This window comes from Rhinolophus sinicus, linkage group LG12 (assembly GCF_036562045.2).
Source record: "Rhinolophus sinicus isolate RSC01 linkage group LG12, ASM3656204v1, whole genome shotgun sequence".
In the NCBI taxonomy this organism is placed as follows: domain Eukaryota; kingdom Metazoa; phylum Chordata; class Mammalia; order Chiroptera; family Rhinolophidae; genus Rhinolophus; species Rhinolophus sinicus.
This window is the reverse complement of record NC_133761.1, coordinates 32,190,602-32,210,832: the sequence shown is the minus strand read 5'-3', so window position 1 is coordinate 32,210,832 and position 20,231 is coordinate 32,190,602. Positions and strand designations below refer to the sequence as shown.

At 35.6% G+C, this 20,231-nt stretch overlaps 1 protein-coding gene across 2 annotated transcripts in view; it reads right to left on the bottom strand.

Moving 5' to 3' along the window:
• Window positions 1–20,231, bottom strand: part of STK3 (serine/threonine kinase 3) — a 301,457-nt gene that overhangs the window by 252,671 nt on the left and 28,555 nt on the right. For both annotated transcript variants that reach the window (XM_019757652.2, XM_074316314.1), the window contains exons 2-3: window positions 15,308–15,388; window positions 5,446–5,574 (exon numbers count right to left, since the gene is read on the bottom strand). In XM_019757652.2, coding sequence (XP_019613211.1) covers window positions 5,446–5,574; window positions 15,308–15,388 — 210 coding nt within the window. The remainder of the gene's footprint in view (window positions 1–5,445; window positions 5,575–15,307; window positions 15,389–20,231) is intronic.

Here is a 20,231-nt window from a genome sequence, read left to right as displayed (position 1 = left end):
TGGCCTCTTTCACTTAGTAAGGTACATTTAAGTTTCCTCTATGTTTTTTCATAGTTTGATAATTCATTTCTTTTTAGTGCTGAATAATATCGTTATCTAGATGTACCAATTTGTTTATCTATTCATCCACTGAAGGACACCTTGGTTGCTTCCAAGTTTTTGGTAATCATGAATAAAGTTGCTATAAACATCCATGTGCAGGTGTCTGTGTGGACATCAGTTTTAATTTCTTTTGGGTAAATACAAAGGAGCACCACTGCTGGACCATACAGTTAAAAGTATGTTTACTTTTGTAAGGAAACTACCAAACTGACTTCTAAACTGGCCGTACTATTTTGCCTTCTCACCAGCAATGAATGGAAGTACGAATACCTGTCGCTCCACACCCTCACCAGCATTTGGTGTTGTCAGTGTTCCTAATTTTGGTCATTGTAATAGGTGTGTAGAGGTATCTCATTGTTGTTTTAATCTTCATTTGTCTGATGACATATGATATGGAGCATCTTTTCAGACACTTATTTGCCACTGTATACCTTCTCTGGTTAGGTGTCTGTTAACGTCTTGGGCCCATTTTTAACTGGGTTATCTGTATTCTTGTTGAGGTTTAAGAATTCTCTGTATATTTTGGATAACGATCCTTTATCAGACAAATCTTTTGCAAATATTTTCTATGGTGTATTTTTTTAAAGTCCTCTTATTATGGGCATGTGATATTAAAATAGTTAAGAAATGGCTATTTTTCATTACATAAATTTCATTAATATCCTTCTACCATCTTAACAGTTTTCTAAACTTAATAGGGGTAATACAGAGTCTCTACAAAGGGAATGTGAACATTCTCCTGTGAACACCAAATTTTTTCTACTATAAATCACAGCCATTTATTTCTTGGCCCATCCAAAATTGAATATACATACACATGAACTGATACAAACTGTCAAAGTTCATCAGAAATCCTTCAATATGGTGATTTTCAAACTTTGTGTGTGTGTGTGTGCGTGCGCGCGCGCGCACCTCAGAAACAGTGTTAAATGGAATGTTACCCACAAACATCAGCAAACAGAAGATTAGGAGGAGCTGCCCTGGTAGTCTGAGAAGGCCAGCGAGAAATGCTGGCCTCCACGTGGATCACCTCTCCTCTCTGCCCAACATATCTAAATCATCTTTCAGAACTCAGCTTACGTATGACCTCCCTAGGAAAGTTTTCCCTGAATCCCCAATGGTGAGGTGTTAGATAACCTTCCAACTCAACTCACACAGCTTCCCATACTTACCCCATCACAGCTCTTACCACACTGTATTGAAACAGCCTGTCCATCCACCTGTCTTTTCTATCTGACTGAAAGTCCTTCCATCATCTGAGATTCTCTTGTGTGCAGCACACTGAGCTACACTCAGAAGTAGGTACTCAATGTACTGGTTGAATGAATTAGTAGTGAATAATTGTGTGCCCTAATGCATGTGATAACAACACATATCTCTTGGTTTAGATATGAGAAGTCCCTTCTCTAGAGTATAAGCAACAGGAGGGCAGAAGCTATGTCAACTGTGGTTCCCCTGTATCCACATTACCTGGCACATATGAGGTCTGACAATTACCTTCGAGAACTTGTTGCAACGATGTTGCTAACCTTTTTTCATATTAGAGAGATTATTCATTATAACTTTGTACCAACTGGACAGTTAACCAAGTTTACTATTTGGAAGTGCTGAAAAGGCTGTGTGAAAAAGTTAGATGACCTGAACTTTTCGTCAACACACGGCTCTTGCATCACGACAATGCACCAGCTCACATTGCACTGTCTGTGAGGGAGTTTTTAGCCGGTAAACAAATAACTGTATTGGAACACCCTCCCTACTCACCTGACCTGGCCCTCAATGACTTCTTTCTTTACCCCAAAATAAAGGAAATATTGAAAGGAAGACATTTTGATGACATTCAGGATATCAAGGGTAATACGACGACAGCTCTGGTGGCCATTCCAGAAAAAGAGTTCCAAAATTGCTTCGAAGGGTGGACTAGGTGCTGGCGTCAGTGCATAGCTTCCCAAGGGGAGTACTTCAAAGGTGACTGTAGCAATATTCAGTAATGAGGTATGTAGTCCTTTTTCTAGGATGAGTTCGCGAACTTAATTGTCAGACCTTGTAGTATTCACAAGTATTGCTGACCAGCTCTTGCCTCCACCCCTAGTAATGCCTTGAGGGTGCTTATCTTTGAACTGTTGGAATCTTTTTATAGACATTGTTTTTTTCAGCACTGGCCCAGAAGTCAGCAGATGTGGGTTCTTATAGCATCCCAGTTATTAACTATTTATGCGATCTTGGACAATTCATGTAAAATCTCTAGGTCTCATATTCTGTACTTGCAAAATAGTTCTTTAACATGCTTTAGTACCAGAAGCCTTTTCCTCAAATAAAATTTTAGAAAGAGCCCCAATACAGTAAAAAAGATGAGTAATGACTAAGTTTCTCATTCTGCTCAATTCTTCACTGTTTGAGGGAGATACCCCTAGAAACATTTCCTTAAAGCAGAATACGTTTAAAAAATTCTAAACCAAAATACATACATAGGTGCAGTCTAGTATTAACATTCTATAATTTATACATTCAACAAATATTTATTAAATACCTACTTTGGCCAAGCACTGGACTAGACACAGAAGATGCAGCAATAAACAGCGCAGATGGGTTCCCTCAAATATTTACGCCAATATCCAATATTAAACACACATTAAATATTCACTAAAATGAACCAAAACAAATTAAAACACCCTCTGGTCTCTTTTTATAGTGCAGAAAGCAAGACTATTTACCAAACGTCCAAATAGCTGAACAGAATAACAAAAATATTTCAATTTTAGGAATGCAAATCTCATTTTTTCTCTAACCCAAATTCCACTGTTTTATGTGGGAATTTTTCAATTTGTACTGTTTTCTTAATGATTTTCACATCAAGTTCTCAATAACACATCTACGTTAATAATACCACAAATTTTAACGCTCTTTCCCATACTACTCATACATATCACATCCATTCATATTCATTCAACAAAAAGTACAGTGCTAGGCACTGTAATGGGTGCTAAGAAATATGATTCCTTCTCTCAAAGAATTAAAAGAGCATAAAAGTAGTGAGGACATTTCAGAAGAAAATCTATAAGACAGTGTCATCAGCAGTATCAGAAAAAGAAACAAAGATGATACTCAGTTTTGTTATTGAAAGACTAAGTAGATGATGCCATTAACAGAACAGGAATTTGAAAGGTTTGTCTACTATTAAAATTCTAGTTTTAGAATGTTAAATATGAAGTTCCTCCTGGTATTCCAGTTGAGTGGCCCAGACATGAATCAGAATGTGTGGCAGAATCCAAGACATAGTCCCAAATTCAAAGAATTTAAGAGTCAGGTGACAGAGAATGCAAGGGAACAGGTGCTTAAAAGAGAAACTCAAGTAAGAGGGAAGACTGGAAGCATGAGTACGGATCAGATCATAAAGGACCTTAGATGCCATCCTTATGAGACTGGATCGAGCTAAGCAATGGGGAGGGAGCCACTTAAGTTTTAAACAGGGAATGGCTTGATTAGGCTTACATTTTAGAAAGATCACTCTAGCTTCAGGGAAAAAAAAGGGTTAGAAGAGTCAAAAATGAAAGACAAGGTGAACAAACAGGATGCTATTGCAGAAATCTGAGTAAGAGCTGATATGTTCCAAGATGCACAGAGGTTAGAGGAACAGATGTATAATAGGCACTATCTGAGAGCCTGCCCTTCCTACACCACCCCCAATTAAACTCTGCACACGCTAATCCCGGAACTATTCTTAACCATAATAATAAAATAATAATAGCAACATGCAAATATTAAGCACCTGATGGGCCCAACAGTATGGTATCCTCAATCTTTCCTTTTCTACATCATTGTGGGAATTACATTCTTATCAAGTTACCAAATTAATAGCAAGGTCTGTGGAAAATTTACAATTATATATTTTTATCTGAGGACTGAGGAATGTATTATTTTTTTCTGTAACTACTTGAATTTCCACTTATATAGCTTTATGGAAAATATGTAACATAATCTTAATATATAGCACACAATAAATTAAACATACCCAAGCAACAAAGTTCCTCTATGATTATTCAGTTATTTCATTAGCCAAAAAGCTTATGTGGATCTTATATACTGTTGGAATAGAAAGTTTTCCATAGATCTCTTACTAATAGGGCCCTGACTGGCGCTGATAATCTGTCCAGACTCCCCTAAGACACGAGCTCTAAGTTAGCAGGTGTCAATTCTGATTAATAAAACAAGCCGACGGTTTCTGGGAAATCCCTTTCCCCGCTTCTTCCCTTCTTCCTTCTGCCTGGAATGTAGACATAAGCGTAAGCCTGGAGCTGGAGCAGCGCTCTTACAACCATGAGATAATAAGAATGAGAGCAAAGGCCATATGCTAAGGATGGCACAGTACAAGAAAAGAAGCCCGAGACAGCTGTTTCTTTGTTGCTGCTATACCAGCCCTAGCTCTAGACCTTTGGTAAAGGGAGAACAATAAATTCCTCTTTGATTAAGAAACTATAGCTAAACACAGTCCTAATTTATATATTCTACATTCCTTATAAAGACCGGGCTACTTAATAGGGTGTATAAGACCCTTCATGATCGGCTCCATTGACTATACAAACTCATTTCACACAAATCTCTGTCTCCTATTTTCCCACTGCAGTAATTCTAAACCTTATCAGAATAGCACATACCAGGGAGCTATTTTTTACCTCTCTACCTGTAATTCTCTCTACTCTCTCAGTCCTCCATTTCCTCATCAACTTAACTCTTTCTCAGCATCCCAGACTTCCTGACTCCTGGCTCAGAGAGGTACCCTGCCTCCTCCTTCTCACATCACCCCACGCACCAGGCAGTATATTGACTGAGCTGTATTATAGCTATTTGTTTAAGTATCTGTCTTCCCAACCAAATTACCAGCCAGCTCCTCAAGAAGAAGAGCAGTATCTTAGTTTTCTTGGTATTCCTAGATCCTGGCACAGTAACTAGCCCAATGGGTGCTCAATAAATGTTTGTGGAATAAATTAGAGTTACATAAAACATGACAGTTTTTAATTAGTGAAAACGGTTATATAAACAAGACTGCTAAATGACCCTCCGTTAACATAAAAAAATAATTTTCACCCATGAATTTGTCCTAAAAATGGGAAAACTGAGTATCATTTATCACCACATGTTGCTTTACAACATCATTTATGCTTAAGAGCTGCAAGTACTAAAAACAGCCCTACAAAGCTACCCCCATCTTCATTGAAGGATAAGTCTCACTTCCATGGCAAGTCAGAAAAGAAAACTAAATAGATGGCCAAATAATACATTTTATTGTACATTATTAGCAAAACTCATCAAAGTGGAGGTACATAAAGAAATAAAATCTCTTCATACCTGTCACACTGCTGCATTATGGAAATTTCTTTGATTATTTCCTGAAGATCGGACTCAACCGGCACCTGCTTAATTGCCACAACTTGACCAGATTCTTTGTGTATTGCTTTAAATACACTTCCATAAGATCTAAAAGAAACCAAGAATTTCTTTATTTTTTTTCCTTTCAAATATCATAACTATTAAAGAAAAACAGTCTGTGAGTTTTTGCCTGCAGTCTTTCCTAATTTAAAACATGATTTAATTGCGACAAATCAAAGTAAACAAATAAGAAAAGTGAATTATACCTTCGTTTTAATACTTCAATTATTGACTTAAAATCAAGTTAATATATAAAGACTTATTGCTTTTCTTATGAATGAAAGAAATACTTACAGTTTGTCAACTCAAACAAACGCATTAAGAAGATATAAATGGAAATTGAAAGAATGAAATATAGAATAAAAATAGCCAAAGTCTCAAGTTAGGGGAAAAGGCTGGTATCACCTTAAGCAAAATCATCCCATGTCTGTTCAGACTGCTTAAAAGCAACTGAAACCCTCAGCTGGGGACCACATGATACCAAAGTTAGAGAAGCAGGAAATCTGGTCCCCCTCCCCCCCCACAAGTCACTGATCCAAGGTATCCTCAAATGCTCTTTTCACTATCTTCTCCTCCTCAAGAGCAAGACCACATACGCACGGGTAAATAAAATGAGTAATAGGATCTAAAGGCCATTTGCCCAAAAACAATCTGTTGTAACTTGAAACATTGTCAATTAAATATTTATGTGCTTTTAAAAAGCAAAAACAATGAGAGAGTGTAGCCATTTATACACTGGTATAAATTAGAAAACAAGGTAAAAACTGCTACCACTTACTAAGTTCTTATTATAAGCCAGGTACTATGTTTGGTGTTTCACATGCATTATCAAATTGAACGCTCTCAATTGTGATGTAAAATATTATTATAGTCATTTTAAAAGAAGAGGAAACGGAGACTCAAACACCCATAAGGAGCAAGGTCAGATTCAAACACATTTTGACTCCAAAGATCATGTTCTTCTCACTGTATTATCTCTTCAGAAGGCAAAGAGCAAGCCGCCGGAAGACACGGAGTATTTCCCAATACTGGGAAACTATGCAGAATCACTTTCAAATTTACAATCTTTTAAAATAAGAGAAAAAGTGAAAAATACGTAATAAAGCAGCTACTTTAATAAAATGGATTTTCTCCTATCCTCTATTTCTTTGGGCTTTCTGAAGTAATTTAATTTAGTTTGCTACCCAAAGTCACCTTTGGGGTTAGGTGTGTGTGCGTGTGTGTGTGTGTACAGTCCTAATTTATACACAACACACACATACATTTCCCCTTAAAAGCCATACATATACCTATAAATGATATACGTGTGTGTGTGTGTGTGTGTGTGTGTTCTCTCAATACACTACAGTTCAGTGCTAGATTATCAACTGCCAATTAAGCACACTATCATTTTCTTCTAAGTCCTTCTCATCACTGAAAAATAAAGGCTGGGAACCACATTTCCCAGAATTCTCTTCCTTAAATGGATCCCAGTTAAGAGTTTGACGATGAGAAGAACATGCATGAAATCAAATGGCACAAAGTTGAGGAGAAAATCCATCATTCTCCAGAAGTAGTTGTAGCAGATGCACTGGTAGATATAAGATACACAGCTGCTTTCTGCTGAGCTTTTGTTAACTACCATACTGATACTGCCGTCTGAAATAGTCGGTGGGAGCTTCTCAAAGATTCTTAAGGATTCCAGAAGATCCCCAGTGAGCTACTGAAAAATAATCATTTCACTGCTTCAAGCTGAGATCTTCAGCATTGGCTTATCTGACCTTCAGCAGCAGATTCCACAACCTTTGCACCTCTGGCCCTTCCACAAGTCATCTGAGTTCCTAATTTTATAATAAACTCTTTATACCCAGAATACATAGAGTAGCTTTTCTTTCCCTGACCAAGCCCTGCTACCAATAGTTTTTGGTACAGGAAGTAGTTCTAGGGCAAAGAATCTTAAAGATAGGAATCTTGTATTAGTTCTTTCTTAGTTTTGAAGATAGTAATTACTTCAATAATGCAAATGACAAATAGAACATTGATAGTCTATGATGTTAGGTGGCAAAACAATTATTGAAAGTATTACCCTTAGTTGCCTGGAGTCTAGACAAAGCTTTAGAAGATCAACTACCTGTATCAATAGAACGTTATGGTAAAATAACAGTACAAGGACTGCAGAATGGGTTGGCTACCCCTGCCTACACTGGAAAAGTTACATAACATATATAACAAGTTCAGGCCTTAAATTCCCAGCTCAAGACTAAGAGAACCAGAAAACTTCTGAATGCCCCCCAAAAGAATGTCTTAATTCTTGTAGGCATAGGGCTGAGACTTCTGAGAACCAAACTCAAAGTCTAATTTTGTGGGAAGTTGAGTTACAGTGCAAACGAATTCACAACATCACCAGATCTACTACATCAGTTAGATTTTTAACTATAAAGAGAGGTACCCAGAGACATTTAGGTAGATTATTATTAATCTGATATTATTTATTATTATTTATTATATATATATTAATTATTATTAATCTGATAAACCCCACCAAGCCTCCCTTGCCAGCAAAAGCACCCCTGTCACCCAGTCTGAGAAGATCAGCCTCACAATGCCTAACAGACTCTAACAAGCCAGCTGAGGCAGTCACTTTTCAGGGAAACATACATCCTCCTCTATACCACCTCACCACCACCTCTCACTGCTTCCAAACCTATAATTACACTCAAATCCCCCAGACACCAGGGAGGTGAATAAAAATCTGACCCAAGAGCATCTACTATTCATACCAAAAAAAAAAAAGAAGTTGTAAGATTTGTCTGTTTTTATGAGCAGAACTCTAAAGAACATGTGTGGAAATGAATTCGAAGTTTTCCCGAGAGAAAGGAATTTATCGATACGGATACAAGACCAGAAATTCCAGACTCAGTGTTATCTCAGTTGGGAGTGTCCCTAACAGTTCGCTCAGCTAGTGAAGTGAAGAAACCTGGACTCAACAGTGCCTTACATTAAGTGAGGTGCCAGCGATCCTCAGGATACACTAGAGGAAGAAGATCAAAGGCTCAAGCAGATGGAATACTGAGATGTATCCATTACAAGGGACTTGCCCGCCTCCCCTTCCCTCACTATGTTTACTATGTTCAAAAGGGTCCAAGAGGATATTCCTTTACTAGCATCACTGAAAGTTCTATAGCGCAGCTGACAAATAACAGAGATGCCAACTCCTTAAATTTAACGGATGAAGGGATCCATTCAGAACAGAAGAGAAGTGGCACATCTTTCCACCCGAGACAAGGTGGGCATGGTAACTATAATGGGTCTCAAAGGAAGGCTAAATTACAGCTTTCTTTTCTTTACATCTAGGTTTTGTTATTAAAGCTATGCTGGCTTCATAAAAATAACTGCAATTATTTGTCATTTAAAGACTAGGTAAAATTTAGCTGGTATTTTTTTTTTTTAAGTAAAATGCACATAACATAAAATTCACCCTTTTAAACACTTTAAAGTATTTCAATTTAATGGCATTTAGTGCATTCACAATGCAGTGTAATCATTACCTCTATCTAGTTTTAAATCAATTGGAATCTGCTTTCAGTCTCTATGGGTTTATCTGTTCTGGACACTTTATATAAATGGAATCATACAATATGTGACTCTTTATATCTGACTTCTTTCACTGAATATAATGTTTTCAAAGTTCATCCCACACTGAAGCGTGTATCACTACTTCAGTCCTTTCAATGGCAAAATAATATTCCATGGTACAGATATATCAAATTTTGTTTATCCATTCATCAGGTGATTGACATTTCCACATTTAGCTACTGTGAATACGACTGTTGTGAGCTTTTTACCCTTTGTAATTAATAAATAGATATTTAACTGCTTTTCCATCTTTTCTGTGGTAACTGAACTATTTCAGTTTTAACTTCTTTGGGGGTCAATTCACACAATTTATATTTTGTTATAAAATCACCTACTTCTAGATTTTCAAATAAGTTGTCATAGAACAGCATATAGTAAATAGTCTCTTAATTCTTCAAATCATTTCTCTATCATTGGTTGTATCTTTTCGTATTCCAATTCTTCTATATTTTTGCTCTTTTTCTTCAAAGTCAGAAGGGGTTTAACTATTTAATTGATCTGTTCAAAACAACAGATTTCACACATACTTATCATTTCTAATTTGTTTTCTATTTCATTAATTTCAGCTTTGCCCTTGATGAATTTTTTCTTCCAAGTTCCTTTTGGTATATTTTATTATTTTTCTAAGTTCTTTAAATAAGCACTAAATTCTTTCTTTTTTTTTTTTTTTTGTTCTTTCCTCTTTAAAGTAATAAAGGAATTTAAAACTATGTATTTTCCCCTAATTACAGCTTTCCCGTATTCCACAGGTATTGATATAACTTGTTCTCTTCTTCATTGTCTCCTGGATAATTTGTGATTTCCTCTTCCTAACACATAGATAACCTCAGACATATTTCCTAATTGCGTAAGTGTGGGTTTTCTTATATTGTAATTATTTATTTCAAATTTTAGAATAAATAGAAAGGTGACCTGCAATATCTCTTTTTTTAGAATTTCTCAGATGTTTTTAATCAATGGTCCATGAACAAACCAAAAAAAGGGAGGAATGCAAGTGTATGTGTATATGTATGTACATATATAAGTATACATATATACTTTATAGTTACGTATATAATCAAGTTTAATGATTACAATATTTACTCCTTCTATGTCCTTTCTCTTTTTTTTTTGTCCAATTCTGAAAGAGACATATTGAAATCTCCCATATGAATATACTTTTATTAGATTCCCTTGAAGTTTTTAATATCTTTCCTTAACTAATTTAACTGTCATGGTGACATGTTTCAATATAAGTTGTTTTTTATTTCATTACCTGATGTCCTTCGTTGTTCTTTATTTACTTACTTCAGATCTTTTAACTAATTTACCTGATGTAAATATTACCACTCGTGCTTTTTTATTTGTATGACTCTTCCTTATCTGATATCTATAATAGGAAATACCCCTATATTTGTACCTTTTGTATTGCATGAGCCTCTTATAAACAGCATAGAGAGCTACATTTTGCACTTTGACCCTGATAGTTTGTCTTTTAATGAGCGAATCAACATTTGGTGAAAAATATATTTCATTCCTTCCAGCTTACATATATCTTTTTTTATATTTTTGTTTTCTATACTTGCTTTTCCTTGTAAAACAGCTGACTACAGCTGTTTTAATTCTGTCTTGTGCCTTTTATTTGGAAGCTGTCCTATACCTTGTCATTTCACTAAATGTCCCAATGTGCTCAAAATGAAACATGTTTCGCTACCATTATTTTAAAATCATATCAATTGTTCCTCTGCCAACATACCGTTTTCCTCACTAAGACACTCTACTTACATCTATTACTCATTTTTCCCTAAGTAAAATGAGTCCCAATATCCTGAAAGATGGCCTTTTGTTCACTTGCCTAACAAAGTCTAACTTTTTCAACCTTATTGATAATGAGACTGTCATATGGAATGAACTCTTGGGAATCATTTTATAACACATTTCTTGCTTTCCTTATATCCTATTTACTCTGAAAAACACTATTACCAAATCTAGCACAATCTAGTTTTTACAAAACCTACTGATTGCTAAAGAGTATATTAATTTTAATTATTATTACTATTCTTTTTGTTCTCCAGTTTTATCGACATACAATTGACATATAACATTGTTTTAGTTTAAGGTGTACAACATAATGATTTGATATATAGTGAAATGATTACAATAAGTTTAGTTAACATCTGTCACCTCACTGAGTTAAAAAACACTTCTTTTCTTGTGATGAGAACTTTAAGATCCACTCTCTTGGCCACTTTAAAATACACAACACAGTATTGTTACCTATAATCATCATGTCCCCAGAACTTATTTATGCTATAACTAGTAGTTTGTATCTTTTCACCACTTTCACCCATTTCCCCCATTCCCCATCACCCACCTCTGGCAACCATCAATTTTTTCTGTTTCTATCAGTTCAGTTTTTAGACTCCACATGTAAGTGAGATCATACAATATTTGTCTTTCTGTCTGACTTATTCACTCTGCTTAACGCCTTCAAGGTCCATCCTGATTGTTGCAAATGGCATGATTTCCTCCGTTCTTATAGCTGAATAATATTTCCTCGTGTTTATATACCACATTTTCTTTATCCTTTCAACTATCAATGGACATTTAAATTGTTTCTATGCCTTGGCTATTGCAAAATTATGGTGCAATGAATGTGGAGCTCCAGATATCATTTCCTTTGTGTGTGTGTGTGTGTGTGTGTGTGTGTGTGTGTATATAACCTTACTATAATACTATAATATATACACACATATATATATATATACACACACTGTGTGTGTGTGTGTGTGTGTGTGTGTGTGTATACTGGGGGTGACAAAAAAAATGTATCCAAGTGGATAATTTGGTCAATGTTGCTCAAGCAGTAGTTCACCTTAATCAGAAGTATCTGGAACCTGATGGTAACCACTTTGAGCATCTCTTGTAAATGCAGAAGTCAAACGTGACTTGTATTCATCTTTTGTTGCCAGTATATATTGAGTATTACAATTTTAATAGTTTTCCTTTCTTAAAATGTACACACATTTTTGGCACCTTCTGTGTATGTGTGTACATATACATACATATATACATACATTTACATATATATGTATATGTATATATACACACACACTTATACACACACTCAGAAGTGGGATTACGGGATCATATGGCAGTCCTCCATTTACTTATTTGAGACACCTCATACTGTTTTCTATAGTGGCTACACCACTTTATAGTCCCACTAACAGTGTACATCAGTTCCCTTATCTCCACATTCTCACCAACACTTGTTATCTCTTGTCTTTTTGATGACAAAAAATAGTCTAACAAATATGAGATGATATCTCATTGTGGTTTTGATTTGTATGTCCCTGATTAGTGACACAGAGCATTTTTTCATGTATCTGTTGCCCAGGTTTATGTCCTTTTTGGCAAAATGTCTCTTCAGTTCCTCCACCTATTCTTTTAATTGGAATGTTTGGTTTGTACCTATTGAGTTATATGAGTTCTTTATATATTTTGATATCAACCCTTCTCAGATACAATATTTGCAAATATTTTCTCCCAATACCCTTTCATTTTATTGATGTGCAGAAGCTTTTTAATTTGATGTAGTCCCACTTGTTTATTTTTGCTTTTGTTGTCTTAGTTTTTGGTGTCAAATCCAAAAAATCATTGCCAAGACTGATATCAAGAACCTTACCCACTCCATTTTCTTCCAGAAATTTCAGAGTTTCAGGTCAGAAGTCTGACAATTAAGTTCGCGAACTCATCCTAGAAAAAGTGCTACATACCTCATTGCTGAATATCACTACGAATTACTGATAGGTCACCTTCAAAGTACTTCCCTTGGGAAGCTATGCACCAACACCAGCACCTAGTCCATCCTTCAAAGCAATTCTGGAACTTTGGAATCTTTTCCTGGAATGGCCATCAGAGCTGTCATATTACCCTTGATCTCCTGAATGTCATCAAAATGTCTTCCTTTCAATATTTCCTTTATGTTCAGGTAAAGAAAGAAGTCATTGGGGGCCAGATCAGGTGAGTAGGGAGGGTGTTCCAATACAGTTATTTGTTTACTGGCTAAAAACTCCCTCACAGACAGTGCCATGTGAGCACTGTCGTGATGCAAGAGCCATGAACTGTTGGCAAAAAATTCAGGTCATTTTCATGTAACTTTTTCACATAGCCTTTTTAGCACTTCCAAATAGTAAACTTGGTTAACTGTCTAGTTGGTATAAATTCATAATGAGTAATCCCTCTGATATCAAAAAGGTTAGCAACATCATTTTGACTCTTGATTTGGACTCACAGAACTTTTTTGGTCATGGAGAATTGGCTGACTTCCATTGTGCACTTTAACGCTTTGTTTCAGGGTTGTATTGGTAAACCCATGTTTCATCACCAGTGATAACATGGCCCAAAACATCATCTTGCCTCTCCAAAAGGTCTTGGCAAACTTCGACTCTACTTTGCTTTTGTTCCTGAGTGAGCTCCTTCAGGACCATTGTTGTACACACCTTTCTCATGCCAAGATTTTCCGTTAAGATTTTCCTGTTTCTCTGTCAATGTTTACTTGGTCTGCTACGCTTCTCACAGTCAGCCGATGATTTTGACGTACAATTCAATGAATTTTTGCAATGTTTTCATCAGTTCTGCTTGTTATTGGCTGCCCTCACCTCTCTTCATGAGTGATGTATTTTCTCCCCTCAGAAAAATGTTCAATCCATTTGTACACTGCCATTTTCTTCATGGCATTATGCCCATAGACTTGGATTAACATATCCCTGATTTCACTTCCACTCTTGCCAAGTCTAGCAAGAAATTTAATGTTTATTGGTTGCTCTAATTCAAGCTCAGACATTCTCGCAACAGCACACAAAAACATGCAACAATAATGAACGCCACTCAGCAAGACATCACCCCACGTCGACACGAACACAGCTGACATACTGAGACACTGATATACCAAGGTTATGCAACCTTACCAAGATGTTTGTACCGTGCTGCCAATATAAGTGCACTGTTGTAAGTTCGCGAACTTAATTGTCGGACCTCGTACATTCAAGTCTTTAATCTATTTTGAGTGTATTTTTGTGTATGGTATAAGATAGGGGTCCAGTTTCACTCTTTTCCATGTGACTACCACTTTTCCAAACACCATTTTTTGAAGAGACAATAATTTCTCCATTGTATATTCTTGACTTCCCTGTCATAAATTAATTGACCACATATGCATGGACTTATTTCTGGGTTCTCTATTCTGTTTCATTGGTCTATATGTCTGTTTTTATGCCAATATCATACTGTTTTGACTACTACAGCTTTATAACATAGTCTGAAATCAGGGAGCATGATGCCTCCAACTCTGTTCTTTTTTCTCAAGATTGCTCTGGCTCTTCAGGGTCTTTTGTGGTTCCATAACAATTTTAGGATTGTCTGTTCAATTTCTGTGAAAATGCCATTGCACTATTGATCAGATTGCACAGAATCTGTAGTTTGCTTTAGATAGTATGGACGTTTTAGCACATTAATTCTCCCAACCCATGAATACAAACTATCTTTCCATTTATTTGGGTCTTCTTCAATTTCTTTCATCAATGTCTTATAGTTATCAGTTTACAGATCTTTTACCATCTTGGTTAAATTTATTCCAAGCATTTTATTCTTTTTGGTGCAATTGTAAATGTGATTGTTTTCTTAATTTCTCTTTCTGATAATTTGTTATTAGTGTATAGAAACACAACTAATTTTTGTATATTAATTTATATCCTGCAACTTGATTGAATTCACTTATTAATTCTAACAGTGTTTGGTGGATTCTTTCAGTTTTTCTCTATATCTCATGGCATCTGCAAACAGAGACAGTTTTGCTTCTTCCTTTCTGATCTGAATACTTCTTATTTCTTCTTCCTGCCTAACTGCTCTGGCTAGGACTTCCAGTCCCGTGTTGAATAAAAGTGACAAAAGTGGGCATCCATGTCTTGTTCCTGATCTTAGAGGAAAAGCTTTGAACTTTCACCACTGATATGTTAACTGCGGGCTTGTCATATATGGCCTTTATTATGTTGAGGTACTCTCCCACTATGTAATTACTATTCAATTCAAGCAAATATGCTCTAATGAAAGATTAATATTATATAGTATCTTTATCATTGTTCTGTCATTATCTAACTGCTACTTTCATATTTTTTGTACTTACCCTTCTCCAAGTTTCTCTAATACATCAAAAACTTCTTCAGGCTGCTTGGTCAAACTGTCCTCACTCAGCTTTTTTAGCTTACTGATGAGAAAAAAAAGAAGGAAGAAAATATTTTCTTTAAGACCTTTAATATAATTTTTAATTTTATTTTAAAGAACAAGCATTAAAAAGTATAAATAGTACCCTTCCAACCCCTGTCGTTAATCTCTATGAATGCCAAAAGAGATCTCAGATGGAATTATCATTTTCAGTGTTGTAAGCACATGGAGCCTGAAGACATGAGAAGGAATAAAATCATCCAGAAACATCTCAAAGAATAACAATTTTTATTAGTGTCTTGTAAAACCTTTATATAAATATTAATACATATTTTTATTTCTCCCCATTCTTAACACACAAAACAGCATTTTACATACACTCTTTTTTATCCACACTGTATATGTTGTTCTTTTCACTTAATTACGTTACCTATGTTGGAGATCTCCACAACATAAGTACATAAAAAGCATCCTCATTCTCATTCTTTTTTTTTACATTCACATCCTATTTTATTGCAAAGATGTAGCATCTCTTACTCAACAAGTCCTTATTTATGGCTATCTAAGTTCCCTTTGCTATTATCAACAATGCTGCAATAAATAGGCTTATGCATAAATCAATTCACACATGTGCTGGTGTATCTGTAGGATAAACTCCCAGAAGTGAAACTGTGACGTCAAGCAAATACACTCATACACAAATACAAAAGTACATATACGAATAAGTATATATACTTTAAGTATAATCATGTCATAAAAAAATGTAATATACCTAATAAAATCACCATTATAACTATTATATATTATATGTAACGTAATATAATTATTAAAATTATTGATTACACTATGGTATACTTTACTATAATTGTACATTATATAACATATGTATATTGACAGATATCAGCAAGTTGCCCTCCAGGGGACTTGCACCAATTTATTCTCCTACCAGTAATACATGAAAGAACCTCTTTTCCCACAGTTCCACCAACAGAGTATTTAATCAAATATTTGGATTTTAGCCAATATGTTAGGTGAAAACTTGTAACTCAGAGTAGATTTAATTTGCATTTCTCTTATTATGAGTGAAGTTGAGCATCTTTTAATATAGTTACGAAACTAAACCATTGATGCATGTTCTTTGCTCATTTTTCTACTGGGTTTTTGGTCTTTTTTTATCTTTATATGAGTGAAATTAATCTTTGTTTAGGTTGCAAATATTTTCACTTGTATTTTGACCTCACTTATGACTTTTTAGTTTCATGGTCTATTTGACTGACACAGAAATGTCTTTGTTTTTGTTTTGTTTTTGTTTTTTTTTTTTGCTTTTTTTTAAAAACCATCCACATATATGGCATGTGCAGGTACATGGAAGAAAGAGATCAGAGAGATTATGCATGGTGTTTTGACAGACAGAAAATAATTCAGTATGAATAAAATAAAAGTTACTAGGACATAGAGGTAAGTAGGGTCAGGTTAAAAAGAGCCTTATGAGCCATGTTAAGGAGCTCTATTTTAAAAAGTTCATTCCCCTGAAATGCAGAGGAAGGACATTAAGTGAGTAACAGTAGAGAAGAGAAACCAGTTAGGAGCTGACTGAATATATGGATGCATAGAATATAGTAGTGACAGTAAGAATAGAGAAGATAAGCTTCTCAAGATACTGAAGAGGCATAATCAACATGAAGTGGTTTTGATTAAATATGGGGTGATGGGGGAAAAAGAAGACTTGACCATGTCTCTTAAGCCTTTGGTTTAAGCAAATAAGTGAATGGTAATTTACTAAGCTAAACAACACCAGGAAAAAATTGGAGGAGAATATGATGAGTTTAAGTCCAACTCATCCACATGAAGATTTCTAGTGAGAAATTGTATGTATGAATCCCAAAAGAGAGCTGAGTTGCAAATATCATTTTTGGTGTCATCAGAACATAGATGAAGCCTGAAGACATGAGAAGGTATAAAATCATCAAGAAAATGTCTAAGAAGAAATAAGGGTCAAGGAGAAAACAGGACTCAGGAAAACACCAATATTTAAGAAATGAGGTCATGAAGGACAAGAAGGTAGTACTTGACCTTGTCAAAGATATTGAAAGTTCAAACAACTTAAAAGATTTAAAAGTGTCCATTACAGAATTTCCACTTCTGACCACAAGGAAGTAACAGGAATTATGTCTGCTGTAAACTAGGAAACACAACAAAATATAGGCAACAATTATTTTCAGGTATTAGATATCAGAAGTGAGATCCCTGAGAAAAGGGAAAGAAATAAGTCATACTGTCACCCAGGGTTTAGATCAAGAGGATTCTCCAGATTGTAGCACTGGGGGAAAAGATCACAAACAGAGCCCAGCAATTTTGCTGAGTTGAGGAAACAGAGATAGGAGTGTAGGGAGGCAAGGTAAATAAAATTTGCATTATACAATACCCACAAGAAGAGAGCTATACAGAGAAAGTGGTCCAATAATCTACCCAGGAGTTAGTTCCCTTGACTATTTAGCTAAGTGCCAATCTGTGCATGCTTACAAAAAAACTCTCTACAAAACCCCCCAACAAAGTCAATTTCCTAAAATAATGACCAGGGAGCCATGAAAGAACACCTTCCAGAGGTTACACAAAGCTGAGGTTCTTTCCCACCAACAAAAGCTGAGAAAACTCTTACAATATGAAGGTCATTCAGTAGAGATCCAAGAACTTGTTTTAGAAAGGAGACTACGTTACCAAAACGTAAAGGATACTTTAGATTCTCCCAAAAGAAACTTAAAAACATGCCTCAAAATCACTGGGTAAAACCACAAGGTAACTCAACTGCCTACCAGAACAAGTCTGTAACTCCTTAAACAATTAAAACAAAATCTAGTGCTCAACAATGTAAAATTTACAACTTTAAGAACTCAATAAAGAACCAGCCTGGTGGCTCAGGCGGTTGGAGCTCCGTGCTCCTAACAGTTCGATTCCCACATGGTTGCCGGTTCGACTCCTCAACTCCCGCAAGGGATGGTGGGCTCTGCCCCCTGCAACTAAGATTGAACATGACACCTTGAGCCGAGCTGCCGCTGGGCTCCCAGATGGCTCAGTTGGTTGGAGCGCGTCCTCTCAACCACAAGGTTGCCGGTTCGACTCCCACAAGGGATGGTGGTCTGCACCCCCTGCAACTAGCAATGGCAACTGGAACCTGGAGCTGAGCTGCGCCCTCCACAACTAAGACTGAAAGGATAACAACTTGACTTGGAAAAAATCCTGGAAGTACACACTGTTCCCCAATAAAGTCCTGTTCCCCTTCCCCAAGGGAAAAAAAAAAAAAAAGGGCAGATGGCTTCTGCTAAAAAAAAAGAACTCAATAAAAAAATTACTAAACTATGACTTGCAAACAGGAGGAAAAAAAGTCAAAACAGACAAAGAAATAAGGATGGCAGAATTAACAGAAAATACAGTTGACTCTTGAACAACATGGGGGTTAGGGGCACCAACAGCTGTGTTATCAAAAACCTGCATATAACTTAAGTCAGTCTTCCACATATGCAGATTCCTAACTACTTATGGAAAATACAGTTGCTCCTTGAACAACAACAGTTTGAACTATGCAGATCCTCTTATACAGCGATTTTTTTTATTCTACATATAAGTGGACCCACACAGTTCAAACCCATATTGTTCAAGGGTCAATTATATCTTATAAAAAGAAAGTATAAATATGTCCCATGTACTCATAGACGTAAAGTAAATGGAAGTTAGAGAGGGGGAAAAGAGCTAAATGGAAATTTTAGAGATAAAAAATAAAGACTCTGAAATAAAATTTTCATTGGATAGGATTTGAGCAGATTAGACAGTGCAGCAAAAAAAGATAAAGAACTTGAAAAAATGTTAAATAAAAGAAAAAATGTCTAAGACTCACACGGAAATGAAGGATAGATATATAGACAGACATAGATATAGATCTACAGATCGATAGATCGATAGATCGATAGATAGAGCAGACAAATAGGAGGATAATGGCCAAACATATTCAATGAAAAAAGACAAAGCTTTTCCTTAAAGTTCAGGAACAACGCAAGGAAGCCGACTCTTGCCAATTCTATTCAATATAGTACTGAAAGTCCAAGACAGAGCAATTAGACAAGAAACAGAAATAAAAGGCAACAAAGAATTGGAAAAGAAGTAAAATTATCTCTGTTCACAGACAACATGATCTCATATGTTGAAAACTTTAAAGATTCCACCAAAAAGAAAAAAAAAAAAACACTTATAACTAGTAAATTCAGGATGCAAAAATCAGTTGCACCTCTAAACATCAACAATGACTAATACGAAAATGAAATTAAGAAAACAATCCCATTTATTATAGTATAAGAAAGGATAAAGTACTTAGGAACTTAACCAAGAAGTTGAAAGACTTATACACTAAAACACTGGTTAAAAAAAAACCCAAATAAGATACAAATAAATAGAAAGATATCATGTGTTCATGGGTTAGTTTAAAGTCTAATATAGTCTAAACGTCTATATACCCAAAGCAATCTACAGATTCAATGCAATCTCTACTAACATCCCCATGACATTTTTTTTTGCAGAAATAGAAAAATAAAATCCTCAAAAAATACATAATGGGAGAAAAGATTTGCAAATCATATATTTAATAAGAGGATAATGTCCAGAATATGGAACTTTTACAACTCAACAATAACAACACACCCAATTAAAAATGGGCAAAGGAGCGGCCGGATGGCTCAGCTGGTTAGAGTGTAAGCTTTTAACAACAAGGTTGCCTGTTCAATTCCTGCATGGGATGGTGGGCTGAGCCCCCTGCAACTAAAGATTGAAAACGGTGACTGGACTTGGAGCTGAGCTGCACCCTCCACAACCAGATCGTAAGACAACAACTTGGAGCT